Source organism: Diceros bicornis, chromosome 6 (assembly GCF_020826845.1).
Source record: "Diceros bicornis minor isolate mBicDic1 chromosome 6, mDicBic1.mat.cur, whole genome shotgun sequence".
Lineage (NCBI taxonomy): Eukaryota > Metazoa > Chordata > Mammalia > Perissodactyla > Rhinocerotidae > Diceros > Diceros bicornis.
Genome location: NC_080745.1, coordinates 14202516 through 14224052, shown reverse-complemented (window position 1 = coordinate 14224052; position 21537 = coordinate 14202516). Strand labels below are relative to the sequence as shown.

The 21537-nt window shown below is 47.7% G+C and overlaps 1 protein-coding gene across 5 annotated transcripts in view; it reads left to right on the top strand.

Annotated features, from left to right (window-relative positions):
- The first annotated feature begins 1518 nt into the window (after window positions 1-1518).
- Window positions 1519-21537, top strand: part of ALOX5 (arachidonate 5-lipoxygenase) — a 57713-nt gene continuing 37694 nt past the window's right edge. For 2 of the 5 annotated variants that reach the window (XR_009220411.1, XM_058542888.1), the window contains exons 1-3: window positions 1519-1727; window positions 9497-9695; window positions 14238-14349. Coding sequence is in view for 4 of the 5 variants with exons in the window: in XM_058542888.1 (XP_058398871.1) it covers window positions 1578-1727; window positions 9497-9695; window positions 14238-14349 (461 nt within the window). In the remaining variant the exon portion in view is untranslated. Of the gene's footprint in view, window positions 1728-2533; window positions 3375-4325; window positions 4397-9496; window positions 9696-14237; window positions 14350-21537 lie in introns of those variants that run through there. The other 3 variants (XM_058542892.1, XM_058542891.1, XM_058542889.1) reach the window with 3 other exon arrangements.

Genomic DNA, 21537 nt, shown 5'->3' with positions numbered 1-21537 from the left:
ACTCCCAGAGAATCCCTTTGGTGCCTGTCTTTTGGTGAATAAAGCCAGTCCTACTGAAATCTGCCCTTGTCTCCCACCTGTAGAGGTGGAATGGCAGGTACCCTCTCTCTGCACAGAGTGGTGGTCCTGTCAGGCAGAGGAGGAAGCAGGATTTGCCATCAGGTGGAGCCCAGGCTCCCAGAAATGGGGAGCCTTCCCTTGGCCTGCCTCTGCCCATCACCAAAAGTGAGGGTACAAGGCAGGTGTCTTGACATACCCACCACCTCACACGGAATGAACTTATTTTTTAATTTTAGTTCAGCTCATTACTGAATGTGCACCACAGTCTGACCCAGTTCCGAAGTTGGGGGGTGGGAGGGTGTGGGGAAGGTGTAAGCGAATACAGAAGACTTTTGAGATCAGGTCGCAGCAGTGGGAAGCTTCCCTCTGGCGCACAACGCCTTCCACTAACATCCCTTCCAGACCTCTGCCCACTACAAGTTAGAAAGCCCAATGATTACTCTGCCAGGCAGCCCGTTCCCCAGGTACCGGCTCTAACTCCTGGAACGTACTTGCTGTGAAGTCCGTCTTCTTCCCTAGGACTTCCAGCCATTGGTCCACTCCCATGAGCTACCTCAAACATGCCTGACTCCTTTCCCACCACACGTGCAGCCTTCCCGCCCCCGACTTTCTTCAGCCCCTCGCCTCCCTAACCGCACTGACCTCTTCCAGACAACCTCTAGGTGTCCAGACCTGGGTTTCCTTGTCGTGGCCTCCCTCTCTCTGGGTGCCCTGCCTCCCACTCTACACTACCAATCTCACGACCCGAGCGTGGCTGGCATCTGACTCAACTCGGTGCCCCCCTGCGTCCGGGCCAGAGTGACATTCAGCCAACTTGTGGAAGAAGCCAATGCTGACAGAAGTCTCTGCGTTCCAGCTTCCACCCTCAGTGGCCTCCTCCAGGAAGCCTTCCTGACTCCCCAGGTGGGTTTCTCTTCCAGCCATAGACTCCCAGAGCACCCCTGCTCTAAGTAACCACAGCATGGGTAATTGTCCTGGTCGCGCGTCCTCCCCTCACACTGGGAACTTGGTGAGAGCAGGGACTATGTTTTATTTTCTAGGCGTCCTGGGAGCCCAACCCCGGCGCCCTACAGGAGCCTGGCACCGAGGGAAGCCAAGGCAGGAACGAAGGGTGAAGAGTGATAACAACGAATGAGAGACTGAGTGAATGAATGAATGGATGGATGGATGAGGGCATGACAGCTGAGGTTGCCCAGGTCCCCTGACACCAAGCCGAGGAGGTGAGACTCAGGAATAGGTGACACCTACCGCGTCAGAGGCGGGTCCCGAGCGGTCAGAGAGGCAGCGGGGCGGGGGCGAGGGCGGGGCCGGGAGGGTGGGAGTGGGGCCTGGGCCGGGGTGGGGGCGGGGCCGGGGCCCGGGGGGAAGAAGGGGGCGGGGCGGGGGGCCGGGGGCCGGGCCCGGGCGGCAGGAGGAAGCGGCAGCCTGGTCCGGCGAGGTGCGGACGCGCGCGGACCGGCGCCGAGGCTCCCGGCACTGGCTGCACCCACGGCCCGTGGCGCTTGCTGCCCGCCGCCATGCCCTCCTACACCGTCACCGTGGCCACCGGCAGCCAGTGGTTCGCTGGCACCGACGACTACATCTACCTCAGCCTCGTGGGCTCCGCGGGCTGCAGCGAGAAGCACCTGCTGGACAAGCCCTTCTACAACGACTTCGAGCGCGGCGCGGTGAGGGCGCGCGGCCGGGCCGGGGGCGCCTGGGACCCGTCGGGCGGCAGGGGCCCGGCTGGGGGAGCGCCCGGGATCCCCTCTTGGCGGCCGGGACCGGGTGGGGCGTGTCCAGGACCCTACCCGGACGGAGGGACCCAAGGTCGGGGGCGAGGGGCGTCCAGGGTTAGGTCTGCAAGGGGGCCGCGCTTCTCCCCCGGGAGCAGGAGAAGGTGCAAAATTTGCTCTCATTTCACAGATGGGGACCCGAGGCTCTGAGAGGCCTCTTAACTGGGCTAGTGCTGTGGGCAGCATTACTTGTGGCCCACTTCGTAGGGCTCCTTGTGCGGGTCGTCGGGGTGGAGGGATGTGCTCACGGACCCTGCGGGCCCTTGCCCTGCTGTGAAGCACATAGGGCAGCGCGGAGCAGCTGCGAGCTGTGGGGAGAAAGCGCAGGTCTGGGAGTCCAGAGGCCTGCGTTCCATCTGGGCCTGGCCCCTAGCTCACTCTGTTCCCTCTCTGGGCCTGAGTTTCCCCAAATGTGAAATGGAAGTGTTGGCTTCAGGCTGGCCCAGGAGTCCTGGGTGAGCCCAAGGCCAGCTGGTGGCCCAGAGTGGCACTAGCCGATTCTTCTCACCTGGGTAGCTCACATTCTCAGGACAGAGGAATTTAGAGCGAAAGAACAAGTGAACCTGCAGACCTGGAGGTTGTCACTGCCTGGCAGCAGAGTGCACACCAGGGAACACTTGCACCCGAGGTGTGAGGGCTCAGTGGATGAAGAAGAGGGAGGAGGGCTTCTCCTCTTCCCCTCCTCACTAGAGGCCCTGGAGCTGTGAGAGTTCAGGGAGCCAAGGAAGCCAGTGTTTATCACACTTCTAGTCTGTGGTGCCAGGTGCTGTGTGAGGCCATGCACAAGTGGCCCCATCTCCTGCTGGTGACCTGGCTGTGAATTCCAGCCCCATGGCTTTCTCCATGAACATGGCAGGTCATGGGTCCTCACCGAGCGTTCTGTGACGTGCCCAGCCCAGTGGCAAGCATATAGGAAGGGCTCATTAAATGACTATTGTAATAGTCCCAACATGATGCAGGTGCCCAGGGAATATCTGTTCCCTTCTACCACCTCCAGCCCCTGAACTGGACCAAAAAGATTTAGACTTTACAAAGCTGTCTTCTCACCACTTAGTTGATTATTAGATCGAACCATATGAAATTGTTCATAGTTGACTTTGACAAAGAAAACTGGCAACTTCATATGGTTCAATCGAATACCTCTTGGATAAATTTCAGGAAGTGTGTTTTAGGTCTGCAGAGCCTAAAGTAAGTAAATAATAGGAACTTTTAAAAGTAAATAATAGGAATTTTACAAACTCAAAGTGGGTTTGATCCCTACTCAGAAGCCTCATAATCTTGCTGTAAGCTGACCTGGCACTTAGCCAAGCTCAGCATATTGACTCGGCCTGAGCTCCCTTCTCTTCAAGGGAGTCAGGTGTTGAGTCTAAGAATATATTGTTTGGTTCCCCAGTCAGGGAACTGGCCCTGAGGACCGCCGTGCAGGAGGCCTAATGAGTCTTCCATTTGGGATGATGACAACGCCTGCCATTTCTGAAGCACCTTCATTTATTTCCGTCATTTCATGGACTCCCTCCACACCTCGGGGAGGAGGACAGGGTACAGACTACTTCCCCTTTATAAGTGGGCCCCAGTGGGCCCTGTTCTTCTCCACACACCACACAGGCTGGGCTCGCGCTGGGCAGCACAGGGCACCCCACGTGTGGCTTCTCCCCAGAGGAGACAGAGTGGTGTGGCCCTAACAAGTCGTTGGAGGAGGGGTGAGGCACTGTTCTGTTAATTATTCCCTCCCTCTGTTCTGGCTTCTGCACCCTGAGAATTCATTCAAATGCCACTGTGATTAAACACCTCAGTGAGAGTCCCAGAAGCAAATTTCAGGAGAGATTTGCATGTCACATTTCCATTGGGGTGAGAGAGGGCAAGTCAGGAGGGGCTGCTGCGCTGCAGAGGAATCAGCCAGCTCCCAAAGGCTCTTTGGAAAACCCAGCTTTTGAGAAAGTTCCTGTTGATGCAAAGTTACTCCACACTTTGTCTTGCACATCCCAGAGCTACTTCCTCATTGTCTAGCTAGTGCCTCTTAAAGGACAATCTGTCTCTTTTGGATAAAGGTGAAAAAGAAACCTTAGAGGAAATACTTGGTAAGAAAATAGGGCTATTTCATTTTACAGTCATGCGCGGCATAATGTTTCGGTCAAAGACGGCATAAACACAGTGGTCGCATAAAATTGGTACCATATAGCCTAGGTGTGTAGTAGGCGATACCATCTAGGTTTGTGTAAGTACACTCTATGATGTTCACACGACAACGAAATTGTCTAACAACCCATTTCTCAGAACATATGCCTGTCCTTAAGAGATGCATGACTGTACTCAGAGAAGTGTTACAATCAATATGATTAACAACAGTAACAGTAGCAACAATAAAGACTATTTCCAGGCAACCAATTCAATCATTTCCAGGTCATTGGCAGGTCAACACCCCTACTCCTCCATGCACAATTCAGTCAAATAATGCACAGGACTGATTTTTTCTCAATAAATTGGTCACAGATCCCTGATTATTCTCATCCGAGTTCTGCATAGTGATTCAGGACGGGACTAGGAATCAGAATCCCTCACAGGTGAGATTCCCCTGCAGATGGTCACCCTTCATTGCCTCCCCACTGTCTGCTGGGGAAAGTCCAGACTGTGGACCCGAATAGCCCAGAGACCAGCCCAAGTCTAGGCACGTTTGACAAACTGATTTGTTTCTTTAACTCGGTCAATTTAAAGTTATTCAAGTTGGATGGGATGACTTTAACAGAGCTGAAGATTTCTGGGAAATCTTACTTGACCCATTTTCATTCCATGACAGCACTCTTAGGAAAGCTAAAGGCAATAGAGTGATGTTTAATAAATTGTCCTTGAATATATTCAGTCAGTGTAAACAAGTCTTATAACTGTATATACTTCTTAAATATATTCAGTGAATATTCTTATAATATATTCATGAAGAATACATTCCTGAATACCTCCTTCTCAAGAATAAGAATATATTAATGAAGAATAAATATTTCCTTATGACTCTCAATCTCTCTCTCTATTCCCATCTTCCCTCTCTGTCCCATCTCTTCCCTGCATTCTGCCTCCTCTTCCTTCCTCTACTCCGTATTCCCCACAGTCCCCGAATGTCCCCCATTTCTCTCTGCTTTTCTGCTCCAGTTTCCTCCTGCCACTCTGTCTTCCAGTCTCCCCCAGGTCCCCCTCTCTGCTCCCTCAATCCCCAGGTCTCTGTCCCACATTTTCCCCTCTCTGTCCCTAAGTCTCTCTAACAGCTGCCCCCTTTTTCCCTCTCTCTGCCCCTTGGTCTCCCCTGTTCTTCCCCTTAGTCTCCCCTCTCTCTGCCCCACTCTCTCCCTTGTCCATCCCTTAATCTCCCTCTTTCTCTACTCTACAGCCTCCTCCTCTCCCCTCCCACCGCCCATCAGCCCCCATCAGTCCCCTCCAAGACGGACAGCCCAGGCTGGGCCACATCATGACTCTCCTCTGTCCTTGCTCCAGCAGAGAGGTCCCTCTCCCTGTCCCAGCAACAGCAGGGATCTGGGGCAGAGACAAATGAAACCTTTCTTAAAATGCTGATATAAAGATCAAATGAAAATTGACCAGCTAACACTTTGCTGAAATATTCAAAAGCCTTAAAACCATATATCCAATGTAGAATTGAGAGCAACAAGCAAAACCAGCAAACTAGCCCTTCTATGAAATGAGGCTGGTGAATTGCGTGTTTCCCTGGCTCCATGTCTCTCTCTAGCATCTGACCACTGCACTGGCCACCTCTGCCCCAAGGAACTCCATGCTCCAGCCACCTCCTCCCCTGTGTGAATTCCCCACCTGAGGGAACTGCTAAGTTCCCTTCATCTGAAATGCTCTGCCGACCCTCTCTTCTCTGCACTCACCTCACCTGTGAAATCTTACCAGCTCGCATGTCAGCTGCGTCACACACCATCTGTTATGAAGCTTTTCCATGTCCTTCCACCCCACCCCATGATGCCCTTTCATACTCTATCAAGAGGTTGAACCAGGACTCAAAGCCGGGTCATCTAGCTCCTAGTCCAGGGCTTTTCCCACGATGTGGCCACGAGGAACAGTGCAAGGAACCAGGGCTGGACCCTCACGCAGGTGTGGATTCTAATTGTGGGTCCACCAATTGCTCACTAGCACAGTAGCTGCCTGAACTCTCTGGGCCTTGGTTTCCATCTGTAAAATAGGATAATCATCCACTCGGCCACGCACATGTACTGTGTTTATTGTGGGCCTGTTATGGGCCATTCACTGTTGATACTGTCCACCGTGCAGAATGGACATGAGAATTCAACATGTCACAGCAAGTGGGCAACAGATACAGCATTTTCCCAGCATACTGGCCCACAGAGAGGCAGGACGGAGGTCGTCATGCCTTGTAGCTGGTGTACCTTCCTAAGACCTCACTTTGCTGTTTAATGTATGTGACCCTGAGATCTTCCTGGAGGCCTTTCTCAATCCTCTGTGACTCTCCAGTAATGGCTCCTTTGGATGCCAGAGCCACAGTTACCAGACTTTGTCCCTAAGACTTCCTGAATTGAGTTGGACTGAACTCCTCCAGGCATGGTTCACCTCCTATAGCAGCGGGCCTGAAGCCAGGGAGAGCCAGAGACAAGCCAGACTGGCAGGCCTGTCCCTCTCTTCCTGCTGAAGACCCCGTCAGGTGGCATATTGAGTCCCTGTAAGTCTGTCCAGTCTGTTCATCTTAGGTGAAACTCCAGTGTCCTCTGCCAGGTTCCTGCAGGGGTGGGTGGGGAAGGGGGACCTGGAGCATCCCATTCTCCTGTGACTGCATCACAGTCCTGTGACTGCACACACACTCCTGTGTGCCGAAGGGGGACCCCACTGTCCCATTCCCTCAGAGAAGTTGCTTCATCTCGTCCTTGTCAGTCACCACCCCCCACTGCACATCTGACCCTCCCTCTGAGAATCGCCCAGTCTTGGCTCGCTTAGCCCCATCCCTCTTCCCTTTGTATTCTCAGGTGCTGGGCTCCTCCCTTCCATAAGAATGTCCACCTCATATGCTCATGGCAGTTGTTACTCTAGAATGATTGTCCTCTCCCCGCTTGCCACAGCCTTCCTGGCATCAACCCCTGGGCACCAGCAGCCCCTCCAGCCTCTCAGAACCACAGGAAAGCCACTTCCCCTGGGGCAGCCACCCCCAGCCCAGGCCCAGGCCTCACCACACACTGACTTCCCTTTGTGCAACCTGCACTGCCAGCACCAAAAGTGCCCACCCCACCCCCCTCAGGGCCTCTTCTCCACCCTCACAGGAATTCCCTCCAGGTTTTGAGAGAAGAAGTTTGAGCTCATGGGCTCAGTTTCTTTCTCCCACATCTTCTTCTGGCTACTCAATTTGGCAGATGTAGTCAAGGATGGACTACAGTGCAGGGACCCGTGCTAGCTCACGGCTGCTCTCAGGCAGTGTGGGGCCTGATGCCCTGTGACCCCCAGGAGTCAGGGAGGGAGGACCACTTGGTTCTGATAAACATAGTAGCTGGTGGCCTGTGCCATTGGAGAAAGGAGGCCGCTCAGGCATCATGTCATTTGTATTTCTCAATGGTCCTGCAAGCTAGGCATTATCTCCCCTTGATAGATGAAGAAGCAGAGCCTCAGGGAATGAGGCTATTTTCCCAGGCCCATGGTCAGTCACTTTGGTGCTGGGATGTGAATTCAGAGCCCCTGAGGCTGGCAGAGCTGTCCTGACACTGGGCTCACCTTGTCCTCTGCCTCTCACTGCTCTCTCCCCACACTCCTGGGTGGGAATCTCTGTCTTGGCTCCACGGAGGGCCGAGGTCTCTGCAGATCCCCATGGCAGGCGAGGCCCAGAGTGGGGTGGGCCCTACAGTTATCCAGTCGTAGGCTACCCAGTCTGCACTCTGCTTTTCCAGATGGACATTGGGCCTCTTGTCTCGTCAGAACCTTCCTGTCCTGGCCCACTGATGCCTCAGCTCAGGGGTCTCCCTTCTCTCTCTGCCCCCAGAAGCTACCCAATAGGAGTTGCATCCTTCCTTTCCTCCCCCTCCTCCCAGCTCCTCAGGTTGTCCACCCCTCACGGGGGCTCCTCTCCCAACTCTGCATCTCGGGGCCTGCTGGCTTCTCCCCAAGGGTCAGCACCCCACGATACAGACAGGCCCCCTGCCAGAGGTCCCCTAGGCGCTGGGGGTCACTACTCTGAGGCTTCACCTGGCCTCACCTCACTGCTCTCCTGCAAGACAGGCTGTGGGGCAGGAAGGTGCTTTCATCCGGCTGGACGGGGCATTCTGGCAGGACAGATGTGCTTGCACACTTGTTAGAGCCAGCACAGGACGGGCTCCTCGGTCCTCAGAAACTGTTCCTAACTGAGGACCCAGGCCCAGACCACAGAGCACAGGAAGGAGGTTTCCGCTTTCTACCCACAGTGTCTGGCATCTTCGGCAACCACAACATGCAAGCTGCTCACCGTGCTCAGAGCCAAGAGGTTTGCTGAAATATGCAACTTCCCACTCCTCTTATGAAGCCCTCCCAGGGGTTGTTCTGGCAGGTTGGCGGGAGAGGGATGGAAATACAGATGCATGGGGTCACGTGCAGGATGACCACCCTTCCCCTCCATTTACTTCACTATCATGCTGAGAACTCTGGGTTCTGCTACAAGGAAAAAGTTCAAGGATTTGTGAAACCTGGCTTAGAAATTGCCTTGGGAGGGCATTGAGTCCAGGGCTTCTCAAACCTGCTTGTCTTTGGAACAGCCAAGGCAATGCTTGAGCCCTCATCCTTTCTTCCCACCTGCCATTGAGAGCTGCAGACACACAGATCTTCCAGAAGCCACGGGGCAGGGAGGGTTGCCCAGCACTGCCACTGTACTCGCCCATCTTCTGGAGGCAAGAGCGTGGCAGCACAGGGTGCTGAGCAGCTCCGTCCCAGGGGCCTGAGGGGCAGTGCTGCACATGGCCTGCGGTGGCGCCTTTTAGCAACAAGGCCAGCCTCTACCCACGGCCGTGCCACAGACGTAGGGGGAACTGATTGGTCTGAATTTCTCGGCATCACTGTGGCTCGAGGAACTGCAGATGCCCCAGGAGGACTTGAATCTGTGTGACTTCACTTGTACCTGAGCCTCCCCATTTTCACTCAGTTATTCACCCCACTGAGAACAAGAGAGAGATGAAGTGGCTGTGCTGGAATTCCAGCTCTGCCAATTAATAGCTGACATGAGACTTATTGAGCCTCACTATCTTCATCTGTGACACAAGTCATAACTCCCAAAGTTGTTGTGGGGAGCCATAGCAATTTTCAGCAAGCCCTTTGCAAGTTGTAATGGGCTGCCCCTGTGTGTGAGGGCCAGTTTGCCCCTCCAGCCTGGCAGGGTGGAAAGGCCAGCAGCCTACTGCCCTCATTGTGAGTGGAGGCAGCTGAAAAGGACCCTCACTGCACGGCCTAGCAGAGGGAACTCCTGCCTGGAGTCTCCACCTCCTCCAGCCTGAGCCACATGCAGACAGCAGAATGTCCCTCTCTGAGCAGTGCCATCCCTTACTCACTAGACTTCCATCTCTGTCACCCACGGCCCAGGACTTGTCCATCCATGTCACCCAGGGCACAGCACAGTGCCTTGCTAAGTGAACTAAGGGGTGATACAAAGGCTCATGGGACCCCAGATGGTCTGATTTGCCTTTTCTCCTTCTCAGGTTGATTCTTACGATGTGACAGTGGATGAAGAACTGGGCGACATCCAGCTGGTCAAAATCGAGAAGCGCAAGTACTGGCTCCATGATGACTGGTACCTGAAGTACATCACGCTGAAGACGCCCTCCGGAGATTACATGGAGTTCCCCTGCTACCGCTGGATCACCGGCAACGGCGAGATCGTCCTGAGAGATGGACGAGGTGAGCTGCTCAGGCCCCTTCCACTCCCTGGGCTTCCCAGGAACTGAGAGGGCTTGCAGACCCCCTTCCTCAAAGAACTGTATTCACAGGAATAATGATAATGCCATCGTGGGTTGAGCACCTGCTCTGTGCCTCGATGAACCTGCAGGAGGCATGACCTTCCTCAGGGTACTAAAAAGCCCCAGGCTCAGAGGGTGGAGTGAGAGGCCCCAGGCACATGGCCAGCCACATCTTCCCTCTGTGCTATGGTCCTTCTTGGGGATGATTATGACCCCCTTTTTGTGAGAAGATAACTAGGGTGCCTAGTAGCAAATACCCCTGGGATGTACCCCTAGATGGGCAGTGCTCTAGCTGTCAAGGTTGTGGCATCACTGTCCGGATTCACAGACACTCAGGCCCTGACTGCCCTCTGTGAGGTCACAGTATGGCTTGGGCTCCAGGGCACCCCATGCAGAGGGGCCATGGGCAGGCCTGAGGTTCACAGTCACCAGTTGTTAACCTGAAGTCCCACTTTTTGCTGAAAGAGAAAAAAACCTAAAACCTGCCCTCTTACACAAGACCCTCAAACATGCAGAATCCCATCTGGCCCTTCCTCAGGAGGCCATTCTTCGTAAGAGACACACAGCTGGCCTGGTATGGAAGAGGAGAGAAGAAGCAGACGGCAGAGATCAGCCGAGGCTGCTCTCCCTCTGAATAACTCCCCCTTGCACACTAACCGCTGAACGTGCATGAGTCACATCCAAGCCTTGGCAAAATTCTACCTTACTTCAAGTAAGGTAATCTTTTAATCTGCTCACACTCTCACCCTGGAAGGATGCATCTTCAGATGTCACGCATCCAGCAGAATAATGAGGAGGAGCACAGCTGCTTCTACCAGTGACACCACTGAACACTTCCTAGTTGACAGCGCATTCCCTATCGCTAGCCCATTGGTTCTTCACAGAATGTCGGTGGGGTAGGTAAAATGAGAATGATTATTACCCTCATTTTTTAGCTAAGAAAACAGAGACCAAGAACGGAAAAGTTCTTCTCTACCTGCTTTTCCTAAACTATCAGGCCACATCCCATTGTTTCTGACATGGAATTTAACTTAAGAAACCAAGTTCCAAGAATATTTCTGAACTGAATGATTGAGGCTAGAAGGAGTTTTGTCCCCTGACCTCATGGCAGGAAAAAGATCACAAAATTCACTCTGTCTTGTGGTGGCCAGAATGTGGAAGGTTGTAGATGGGGCACTTTTCCTTTTCCAGTGGTTGGGAAAATACTAGCCCCAAATCTCCCTCCTGGCTCCCTCACCCACAGTCTCGGTTCTGTAATCCTCCTTCCCACAGGCCGTGAATCTCTTTCCAGCAAAAACATATGGCACATTCAAATTGGGATATTTAGAAAGATGTGGGCCAGTGTGCACAGGTATATACCAGTGTGCAGGGCCATTAGCACTGCTAGTCCTGGTTGGGAGAGAGAGAATGCCAGAATAATCCAGAAGGAGAATGTCCTGGAGACAGAGCTCCCTTAGGAGGAGCTCTGGCCCTTGGCAGAGATGCAGACAGCCTAGGGAGACACTGCAGAGAGGAGCTGGGGAATGAATGTCCTCTTCTCACTCTCCTCATGCCACTCTCTGCCCGGGGTTCTCAGTGGCTGAACCCAACATGAAGCCCATTGATGCAGTTCGTTCTAATCGAGGACAAGATCAGGGACAGGGACAGGATAAGGTGAAGGGTGGGTCTGGAGAGGGGCACATGAAAGCTACCAGCATGTTCCACTTACCTATTGCTATGTAACTATCTTAGTAGCTTTAAACACCATTTTATTTTGCCTGTGATCTTATGGGTCAGGAATGTGGGAAAAGCTCAGCTGGGCAGTTCATCTGTGCGCCATGGGGCATTAGCTGGGGGGTGCGGTTAGGGCTAGAGGATTCACTTCTAGGCTGGTTCTTCTCTCACATGTCTAGCGCCTCCGAGCTCCTTGGCCTCTCTCTCTCCACATGGCATCTCATTCTTTAAGGCTGCTCCATGGAGCTTAGGCTCCTCCCAGCTGGTCGGCCTCAGGGTCGTTGCACTTCTTATGTGGCAGCTGGCTTCCAAGAGCAAGCATTCCAAGGGACAGGAAGTGGAAGCTGCCAGTTTCTTCATGCTTGGGCCTGGAAACTGGCACAGTGTAACTTCCACCATATTCTATTGGTCCAGGCAGTCACAGAGGCCACCCCGACTCAAGGAGGACATAGACCCCACCTCTGAATGGAAGGAATGTCAAAGAATTTGTGGCCATCTTTAATCCACCACATGGCACAACACCCAGTCCTTTAGACAACCTGGAAATAAGGGGGCCCAGCCCACAAGTGATTCAATCACTCACCACATGGTAACCTCTGAAATCTAATATTTCACCACTGCACCTTGGGTGAACATAAAAGTCAGAGGCTGTCACTGTGGTCCCAGGGATTCAGAGCATCTCTGTGAAGGGACAGCTTCATTAAGGCACTTGTATCATTCTTTTGGAATCTGCCCCCCTGAGCCCTCCTGCAGTCAGTCCAGGCTGTGTCACCTGCCATGTTCCTGTAAGTTCCATCAGTCACTGGAGTAGAATGTTCCAACACCCTCAGGGCCAGAAGAAACAGAACCATACGCCTTTTGAAACTTGGCATGTTGCAGTTCCGCATGTTCTGACTTGTTCATATCACTGAAGCTGAAGAGATTCAGCTCCTCAGAGCCAATGTGCCTGAGCAATAGGCCAGTTCTTAGAGGTGACACATGTCGAGTGCCTGCAACAGCGCCTCCTATGGCCAATGATAGCCGTTGTTGCAATTAATACTCATCTTGCCTTCAGGGGCCTCAGGCCTCCCCTACTGGTTGGTTTTATGCAGAGGTGCCCCATTAATCTTCCTCTTTGGGCCCCAGTTCCAAGCCTGGGACTGGAGCTGCCTCAGCCAGAGGGTGCTGTGGGCCAGAGTGCTCTGAGTGTGGGCTGAGAACTGTTGGGTGCTGGTCTGCGGTGAGGTAAGTACAGAGATTGAGAGTAGACATTTACAAACTTTTGTAGCAACTTGCTGGAATAATTCTATGACTGTTGCATCTGATAATAAAAACAGGGCCTATATTTTGAATGTCTTTTGATTGTTTTTCATTTCATTTTTCTAGTAGTTAATTTTAATCATATTTTACAAAAATATCAATCTGTGATGGAATAGAAGTTTTCAAAACCTGGCTCTTCACCACAGAGAGCTGGAGAAGCACTGTTACAGGCCCCCTTTTCAGGAGATGCTCTAGAGTCCTGCTGCTCAGGTCTCTGTCGACTCTGTTCGCTGCTTCCCCTTAAATAATAGTATAAAGGGTAATCATGAACCAAGCTCCCCTGTTCTAAAGACCCTGAGAAGCACGACCCTGCCCTTAGCCACCTGCCCTCTCCTGAAATGAGAGATGAGATGCCTTCGAAGTCTGGGCTTAGAAGGAGGAAGAGGAAGCTCAGGTCCGTTATGGTTATAAGGACAAAAATGATAACGGTTGTTCTCATTTATTGGGCACTTACTGGGTGCCAAGCACTGTGTGGGGTGCTCTACTGCATTCTCTCACTAAATCCCCACCATGACCCTAGAAATAGGCGTTATTGTCTCCATTTTACTTGTGGGGAAGCTAAGGCAACTTGCTCAAGGTCACACAGCTTTAAATGACACCGCCCAAGTCCACTCCCAAACCCAGGCCTGTCTCTTCTGAAGCCCACACTCTAGGAGACCACACTTTGTTTTAGAATCAAGCTTGGTTCTCAATCCTCTGTGTAGGCACCACAGGGAACTGGACAGTGTCAGCATCTGTATGTGGGATCTTAAGTCACACATTTCTCCAGGAAGTAACTAGTTGGACTTAGAAGCACCAGAGCTGTGAGTCGCTACTGCTCTCTTGGGCAGTATGGAAGCCTGCAGTCAGCTGCCATTTCTGCTCTGCATGAGTGTTGCGGGGGAAGAGGAATGATCTACTCTGCAGTGGCTTGAAGAAATCCACCAAGGACCACGAAATGCCTTTCCTCTGGAGTGGAAAGGCAGCTCTGTACCAGGGGCCCTGGGATTGTTGGCAGAGGCAGTGTCCTGGGGGACCGAGTCAAAAGTTAGAGCCCCCAACTGGAAATCCATAGGCAGGCCAGAGATGGGGATGCACTGTGCCTGCCAGAGAGAGGCAGAGAATTGTTGGTCTGCCCCCGTAAAGCCCGATGAGAAGCAAGCCTGGCTCATGTATCTGGATGTGATTCTCAGGGCCCTGAGGTGCAGAGCTCCCAGGCTTGCTGAGTGAGCAGGCAGGAGGAGGAGAAACTGGATTGTCTTTTATAAAGAGAGTGGCTAAGAGCATGGGATTTGAATCTTGTGTTGAAAATCCACTAATTAGGTATGTGACCTTGGGTGAAGTTCAAGGGCAAAGCCATTCAACCTCCCTAAGCACCAGTTTCCTGGGAATGTGCTGAGGCTTAAATGAGATGATGCATGTAAAGTACTGGGCATGGGCAGAGTGTCTGAGGGGCAACTGAATATTGGATGTTGTTATTGTTCTTCCTCAGGCTCTTCTCACACTTGTCCTTTCCTCACAGCAAAATTGGCCCGTGATGACCAAATTCACATCCTCAAGCAGCACAGACGTAAAGAACTGGAAACGCGGCAAAAACAGTATCGGTGAGTTATAACATCAGACCAAATGGCCATAGGGCCATGGTTTCTTCTATCTCAGGGGCATGGTATGAAATAAACCTGCCCACAGCTTCTGGCCCATCACTGCTGGTAAATGATGACCAAGGAACCAGCTCTCTGTGGTGCGCTCCCCCAGGATCCACCAGACTACCACTCCAGGCGACATGGTGAAGAGAGTTATGGAAAAAACTTGGGATCAACCATATTGGCATTTAGGAGGAATGGGACAGTAAAAGCTTAGGTTTACCTTAATGTTCTCCCACCTCCCATTGTAGGGATTACCCCTCACTTTTTATGTCTTCAGATAATTTGGTTATAAAAGTGATATGTAATCTACAAAAAAATTGACAAATCTTTAGCTAACAGACCAAGAAAAAAGAATGAGAGGACTCAAATTATTAAAATTAGAAATGAGAGGGAACATCAATACCAACCCCACAGAAATTAAAATGAATAAAAGACTATCCTATGAACAACTGTATACCAACCAATTAGACAACTTAGGTGAAACGGACAAATTCCTAGAAAGATAGAAACTGCCAGAACTGACTCAAGAAATAATCTGAATAGACCAATCACAAGCAGAGAGATTGAATTAGTAATTTTAAAACTTCCCACAAAGAAAAGCCCAGGCCCAGATAGCTTCACTGGTGAATTCTACCAAACATTTAAAGAATTCGTACATAGACTCTTGCAAAAAACAGAAGAGGAGGGAACATGTCCCAATTCATTTTATGATACCAGTATTATATGAAAACCAGATAAAGACATCATAAGAAAACTACACACCAATATCTCTTATGAGTATAGATGCAAACATTTTCAACAAAATACTAGGAAACCAAATTCAGCAACACATAAAAGGCATTATACAATGTGACCAGGTGGGATTTATCCCAAGTATGCAAGGTTGATTTAACATCCAAAATCAATTAATGTAATACACCATATCAATAGAGTAAAGAACAAAAAAAAAAACAGATCATCTCAATAGACACACAAGAAAGCATTTGACAAAATCCAATACACTTTCATGATTGAAAAACACTCAAAAAATAGGAATTGAGGAAATTTCCTCCACCTGATAAAAAGCATCTACAAAAAACTCACAGTTAACGTCATACTTAATGGGGAAAGACTGCATGCTTTCCTCCTAAGGTCTAGGTGAAAGATAAGGATGTCAGCTTTTGCCACTTCTATTCAGCATTGTACTAGAGGTTCTAACCAGGGCAATTAGGCAAGAGGAAAAAAATGGCACCCACGTTAGAGAACAATAAGTAAAACCATCACCATTCACAGATGACATGATCTTGTATATAGAAAATCCTAAGAAATGCACCAAAAAACTATGGGAACTAATAAACCAGCCAGGTTGCAGGATACAAGATCACTATACAAACTTCATTTGTTTTCCTGTATGCTAGTAATCAACCATCTGAAATGAAAATAAGAAAACAATTCCATTTACAATAGCACCAAAAGGAATAAAATATTTATGAATTTAACAACAGAAGTCCAAGACTTGTACAATGAAAACTACAAAACATTGTTGAAATTTAATTTTATTAATTAAAGAAGATCTAAATAAGGTGAAAGACATCTCATGTTCATGGACCAGAGGACTTCATGTTGTTAAAACAGCAATACTCCCCAATGCAATGTACAAACTCAACACAATCCCTATCAAAATCCCAGCTGACTTTTTTGCAGAAATTGACCAGCTGATCCTAAAAGTCATATGGAAATGCAAGGAACACAGAATAGTCAAGACAATCTTGAAAAAAAAAAAGTTGGAGGACTCACACTTCCCAATATCAAAATTACTACATTGCTGCAGTAATCAAGACAATGTGGTATTGGCATAAGGATGGATATACAGATCAATGAAATAGAACTGAAAGTCCAGAAATAAGCCCTTACATCTATGGTCAATTAATTTTCAACAAAGGCAGCAAGATAATTCAATGGAGAAAGAATAGTCTTTTCAACAAATGGTGTTGGGACAACTGAATAACTACATGCAAAGAATGAAATTGGACCCTTACCTCACACCACATATATAAATTAAAGTAAAATCGATCAAATATGTAAATGTAAGAGCTAAAACTATAAAACTTTGAAGACGACAAGAGTAAACCTTCATGACCTTGGATTTGGCATAGGATTTTTACATATGACAACAAAAGCATAAGCAACAAAAGAAAAATAGATAAATTGATGTCATCAAGTTTAAAAACTTTTGTGCTTCAAAGGATACCATCAAGAAAGTGAGACGACAACCCACAGAATGGGATCAACTATTTGCAAATCATATATCTGATAACGGACTTGTATCCAGAATTTATAAAGAACTCTTACAACTCAATAATAAAAGACAAATAATCCAATTTAAAAATGGACAAGGACCTGAATAGACATTTTTCCAAGGAAGATATACAAATAGTCAATAAGCACATGAAAAGATGTTTAACATCATTATTCATCAGGGAAATGCAAATCAACACCGCAATGAGATACTACTTCACACTCACTAGGATGGCTAGAATCAAAAAGTCAGATAATAACAACCATTGGCAAGGATGTAGAAAACTTAAAACCTCCTTACACTGCTGGTGGGAATGTAAAATGGTGCGGCTGCTTTTGAAAACAGTCTAGTAGGTTCCTCAAACTGTTAAATAGAGAGTTACCATATGATCCAGCAATACCACACCTAGGCATATACCCAAGAGAAATGAAAATACATGTTCACACAAAAACTTGTACATGAATGTTTATAGCAGCACTATCCATAATAACCAAAAGGTGAATACAACCCAAATGTCCATTAACTAATGAGTATATAAATAAAATGTGGTATATCTATACATTGGAGTATATTTCAGCCATAAAAAGGAATGAATAAACAGTTCTCCAGAGAAAATATATGAATGGCAATAAGCACATAAAAAGATGCTCAACACCATTAGTCATCAGGAAAATGCAAATCAAAACCACAAGGAGATACCACTTCACACCCACTAGGATGGCTAGCACCAAAAAGACAGATAATAACAAGTCCTGCCAAGGATGTGGAGAAACTGGAGCACTCATACATTGCTGGTGGAATGTAAAATGATGCAACCACTTTGGAAAACAATTTAGTAGTTCCTCAAAATCTTAAACAGAGTTACCTACTGGCAGTTTTACTCCCAGATATCTACATAAGAGTAATGAAAATATGTCTTGTACAAAAAATTTGTACACATATATTCATAGCAACATTATTCATAACAGCCAAAAAGTGGAAACAACCTAAATTCCATTAACTGATGAATGGATAAACAAAATGTGGTGTATGCATACAATGGAACACTATTTGGCATTAAAAAGGAATGAGCTATGGATTCATGCTAAACCATGGATGAACCTCAAAAAACATTATGCTAAATGAAAAAGTGATTTGCAAAAGACCACATATTGTATGATCCTATTAGATGAAAAGTCCAGAGTAGGCAAGTCTATGGACACAGATTAGTAGATTACTGGTTGCCTATCGCTGGAAGTTGGCAATGGGGCATAGGGAATGACTATTAATAGGTAAAAGGTTTCTACTTGGGGTGAAAATATTCCAAAATTAGATTATGGTGATGCCTGAACAACTCTGTAAATATACTAAAAACCTTTGAATTGGATACTTTTAAGGGGTGAATTTTATTGTATGTAAATTATATCTCGATATAGCTGTTTTTAAAAATAATACATGATCTAGACTGCTCATCTGGAAACTGGTGGTCAGTGGGCTGTATCCAGCCTCTACATATGTTTGATGGGTCATTGTGGAGTTCTGAGTCAACAGAGCTTTTATTCTCCGGGTGTCCCCTGTCCAACAGCTGTCTGTTGTCCATATGAAGGCTTCTTTCATTTCCTACTTTGGCCCCTGGAGACATTTGAGTTGGAGACTTCTTCCAAGGGAAAGAGTTGAAAGGAATCATGCTAAACAGTCAGCATGGTTACCTGGGCTGTGGAGGGTTTTGGGGGAGGGATGACTGTTACACTTTTCCACATCTTTCTCTATAGTTTAACTGCTTACAAGGGATACGTAGTATGTCAGGGTTTTTTTAATCTAATAAAGCAGAAGAAGAGAAATAATGTAGAAGGAGAAAAATACCTGTAATTCATCCATTTTAACTTTTACTTCTTTGGGATTAAGCTGTATATGCAACTTGGCATTCTCCTTCTTTTTCCCCCTTAGAAGTATAGCAGAATCATTTCCCCATATTTTAAAAATCTCATCACAAAAATATTATCACATTATTCTACTTTTTATAGCACCATAATTGTCAAACACCAGCCTGACTAGACATTTAGGAGGTTTCTAATTTTTTATTCTTATAAACAGTGTGAAAACCTTTGTGTGAAACTTTTTGTGCATTCTTAAGTATTTCCTTAGGATAGGTGCCCAGAAATGAAATTACTAAAGCAAATAGTATAAGTTATTCATAATAGTATAAGTATATATTGACAAATTTCTCTTCAAAAACCTTTAAGCAGTTTTCACGAGAAGTGTATGGGTACCCACTTCACCAGCACTTACCATACCTGGGAAGTATCTTTTTTTTTTTTAACTTTTCTGATTTGTTAAGGCGTCTGTCATCTCTCAGTTCCTTCTCCTTTCCCCCACTCTCAGGGACCCACTGCTGTCAGGTGGTTGAGAAATCCCCACTGAGACCACTGATCACCCCAGCCTCAAAACTATCTTTAGCTCTATCTTCCTTTCCATCAAAAACTTACATTATCATGAAACAGAATGAATAAATGAGAAACAGAGCCATACACACATGGATACTTGATATATTACAGAGGGCACCAATGATGAGCAGTGCCGGGGCCGAGAGGCATCTGTACAGAAGTGGGAGAGAGAGGAGGACAAGAAGAAATTGGACTCTACTTCATGTCATTCAGAAAACTCAGTTTTAGGTTGATTAGACTTAAATTTTAAAGGCAAAACTATAAAGCTTTTAGACCTAAACTTTTAGGAGATTACTCTTCATGGCCTCAAGGAAAGAAAGATGTTTCAAACAAGACTCAAAATGCACTAACCATAAAGGAAAAGAGTTAAGTTCACCTACCTCAAAATGAGGAACTTCTGTTCACTATGAGACACCACAAAGAGAGTGACAAGACAATTCACAGAGTTATGGACAAGAATTATTATTCATAATATACCAAAGACCCCTACACATCTATACGAAGAAGCTTGTCAGTTCACTAGAAAAATGGGCAAGGGATTTGAGAACAAAAAAGATGCTCAGCTTCATTCGTAATCAGGGAAACCAAAAGTTAGATCACAATGAACTACCGCTGTTACTACACACACACACACCAAAGTGTTAAAGAAGGTGTTGAAGGGTAGGAAAGCTCACGCACTGCTGTATAAATTGATACAACCTCTGTAGAAAACAATTTTGCAATATCTAGTAAAACTGAAGCTATGTTACAATCTATGACCCAGAAATTCTATTCTGGATCCAAATCTGTGTGCATGTGCCTCTGGATACATGTGCACAGCTGTTCACAACAGCAGTATTTATGAGAGCCAAAATATGGGAACCACACAATGTCCATCGACAGTAGAACAGATAGATAAATTGTGATGATCCTACCCTGCAAGGAAAATCAGCAAACTGCAGCCTCACAGAGCAGCATGGATGAACCTCACAAATACAGAGTTGAAGAACAGAAGCCCGACACAACATGTCTGGCCAATCCCTAAAGTTTGGAATTACGTTGTTTAGGGAAACTTATATAGCAGTGGACAATAAACAATAGCAAAGAAGTGATTATCATAGAAGTGAGGATGGTGATTGGGTAGCTTGAGTGGGAAGAAGAGTCTGAGGGTACTGGTAATGTTTTGCCTCTTGATCTGCATGTTGGTTATACAGATGTTTTGTGCATTTTTCTGCGTGTGTGTGTGTGCATATATACATGTACAAACATACATAGATTTATATGTTCTACTTCATAATAAACATTTAAAAGTAAAACTTTTATGTGTTTATACCAGGTGGGGGAGAGTAATCTGATCACGCTGTGGGCAGTGTTAAGGATTTATGAATTTGTGATTTGTTTTAGAATATTTGTGTGTGAGCCTCTCAGCTCAGGCAACATACAGTGCACAAGGCATCACCTGAGAGCTCTGCACCACCCTTTCCCATCCTAAAGAGAAGTTGTTCCCACGCTCCTTCCTCAGCTTTCCTCCCCACTCCACCCACCTGTGGTAAAGCCTGCTCAGTGAGCACTCCACGTGCTTCTGGCCTTGTGGAAGGAAGGAGCCCTACATCCCCGTGGTGATAGGAAACAGCTTCCAGAGAATCAGGCTAGTTCGTGTCCTGTTAGGTGAGTGGACAGCAAGTATTATCAGTTCCACACTAATTCAGACTAAGATGTTAATGGCTGATAAATTAGTCTTATAGACATTTTGTCTTAGCCCAGTATTTTCCAAAGTGTGCCCTGGAGCATTGGTCCCAAAACTTTCTCCCCAGAAAAGGGTCCCATGGTAAAACAAGTTTGGGAAACCGTTTGTCACATCTCCCTCCTGGAGGTTCACAATGCACATAAACACTGAGGATTCTGAGAAGGTCTGTGGTAATGGACCACAGTTAACTTTTTTTTTAACCCAGTGTTTCCCAAGAGAATTGAACATATGACTCTTAACGTCCTGCAGAGCAGGTGCTCTGTGGAACACCCTTTGGGAAACACACCTTTATCAGGGACAAGTAGTGTGTTTGTTTCACAGGGATGTGGCTTTGGGCAGAGCCTAGGGAGAGGGGCAGAGGGCTTTTCTCGTGCGATAATTTGCCCCTTTCTGAGATCTAATCATCATCTTTTCTTCCTCCTTCTACTTATTTATCCTTTTCAGACCCCCTCCTCTGCTTCCGTTCAGGAAACGCTGAACTTTGCACTGTCTGCATAATCTTGGAGAGTTCCTCTTTTGCATGAACTCTCAGGCTTCCAGATTAAGGTTTAGAAATAAAGTAACAACTAAGAATATCTCCAATATGTCAGAAAGCCAACAAGTCCAGCGGGCCCTTGTCACTCAATCAGCCAGGCAGAGAGATGGAGAAGTCAACACAGGTCATAACCCACCATCCATGTTCTCTCACTGTGACTGCATATCCTGTGTGACACACACAC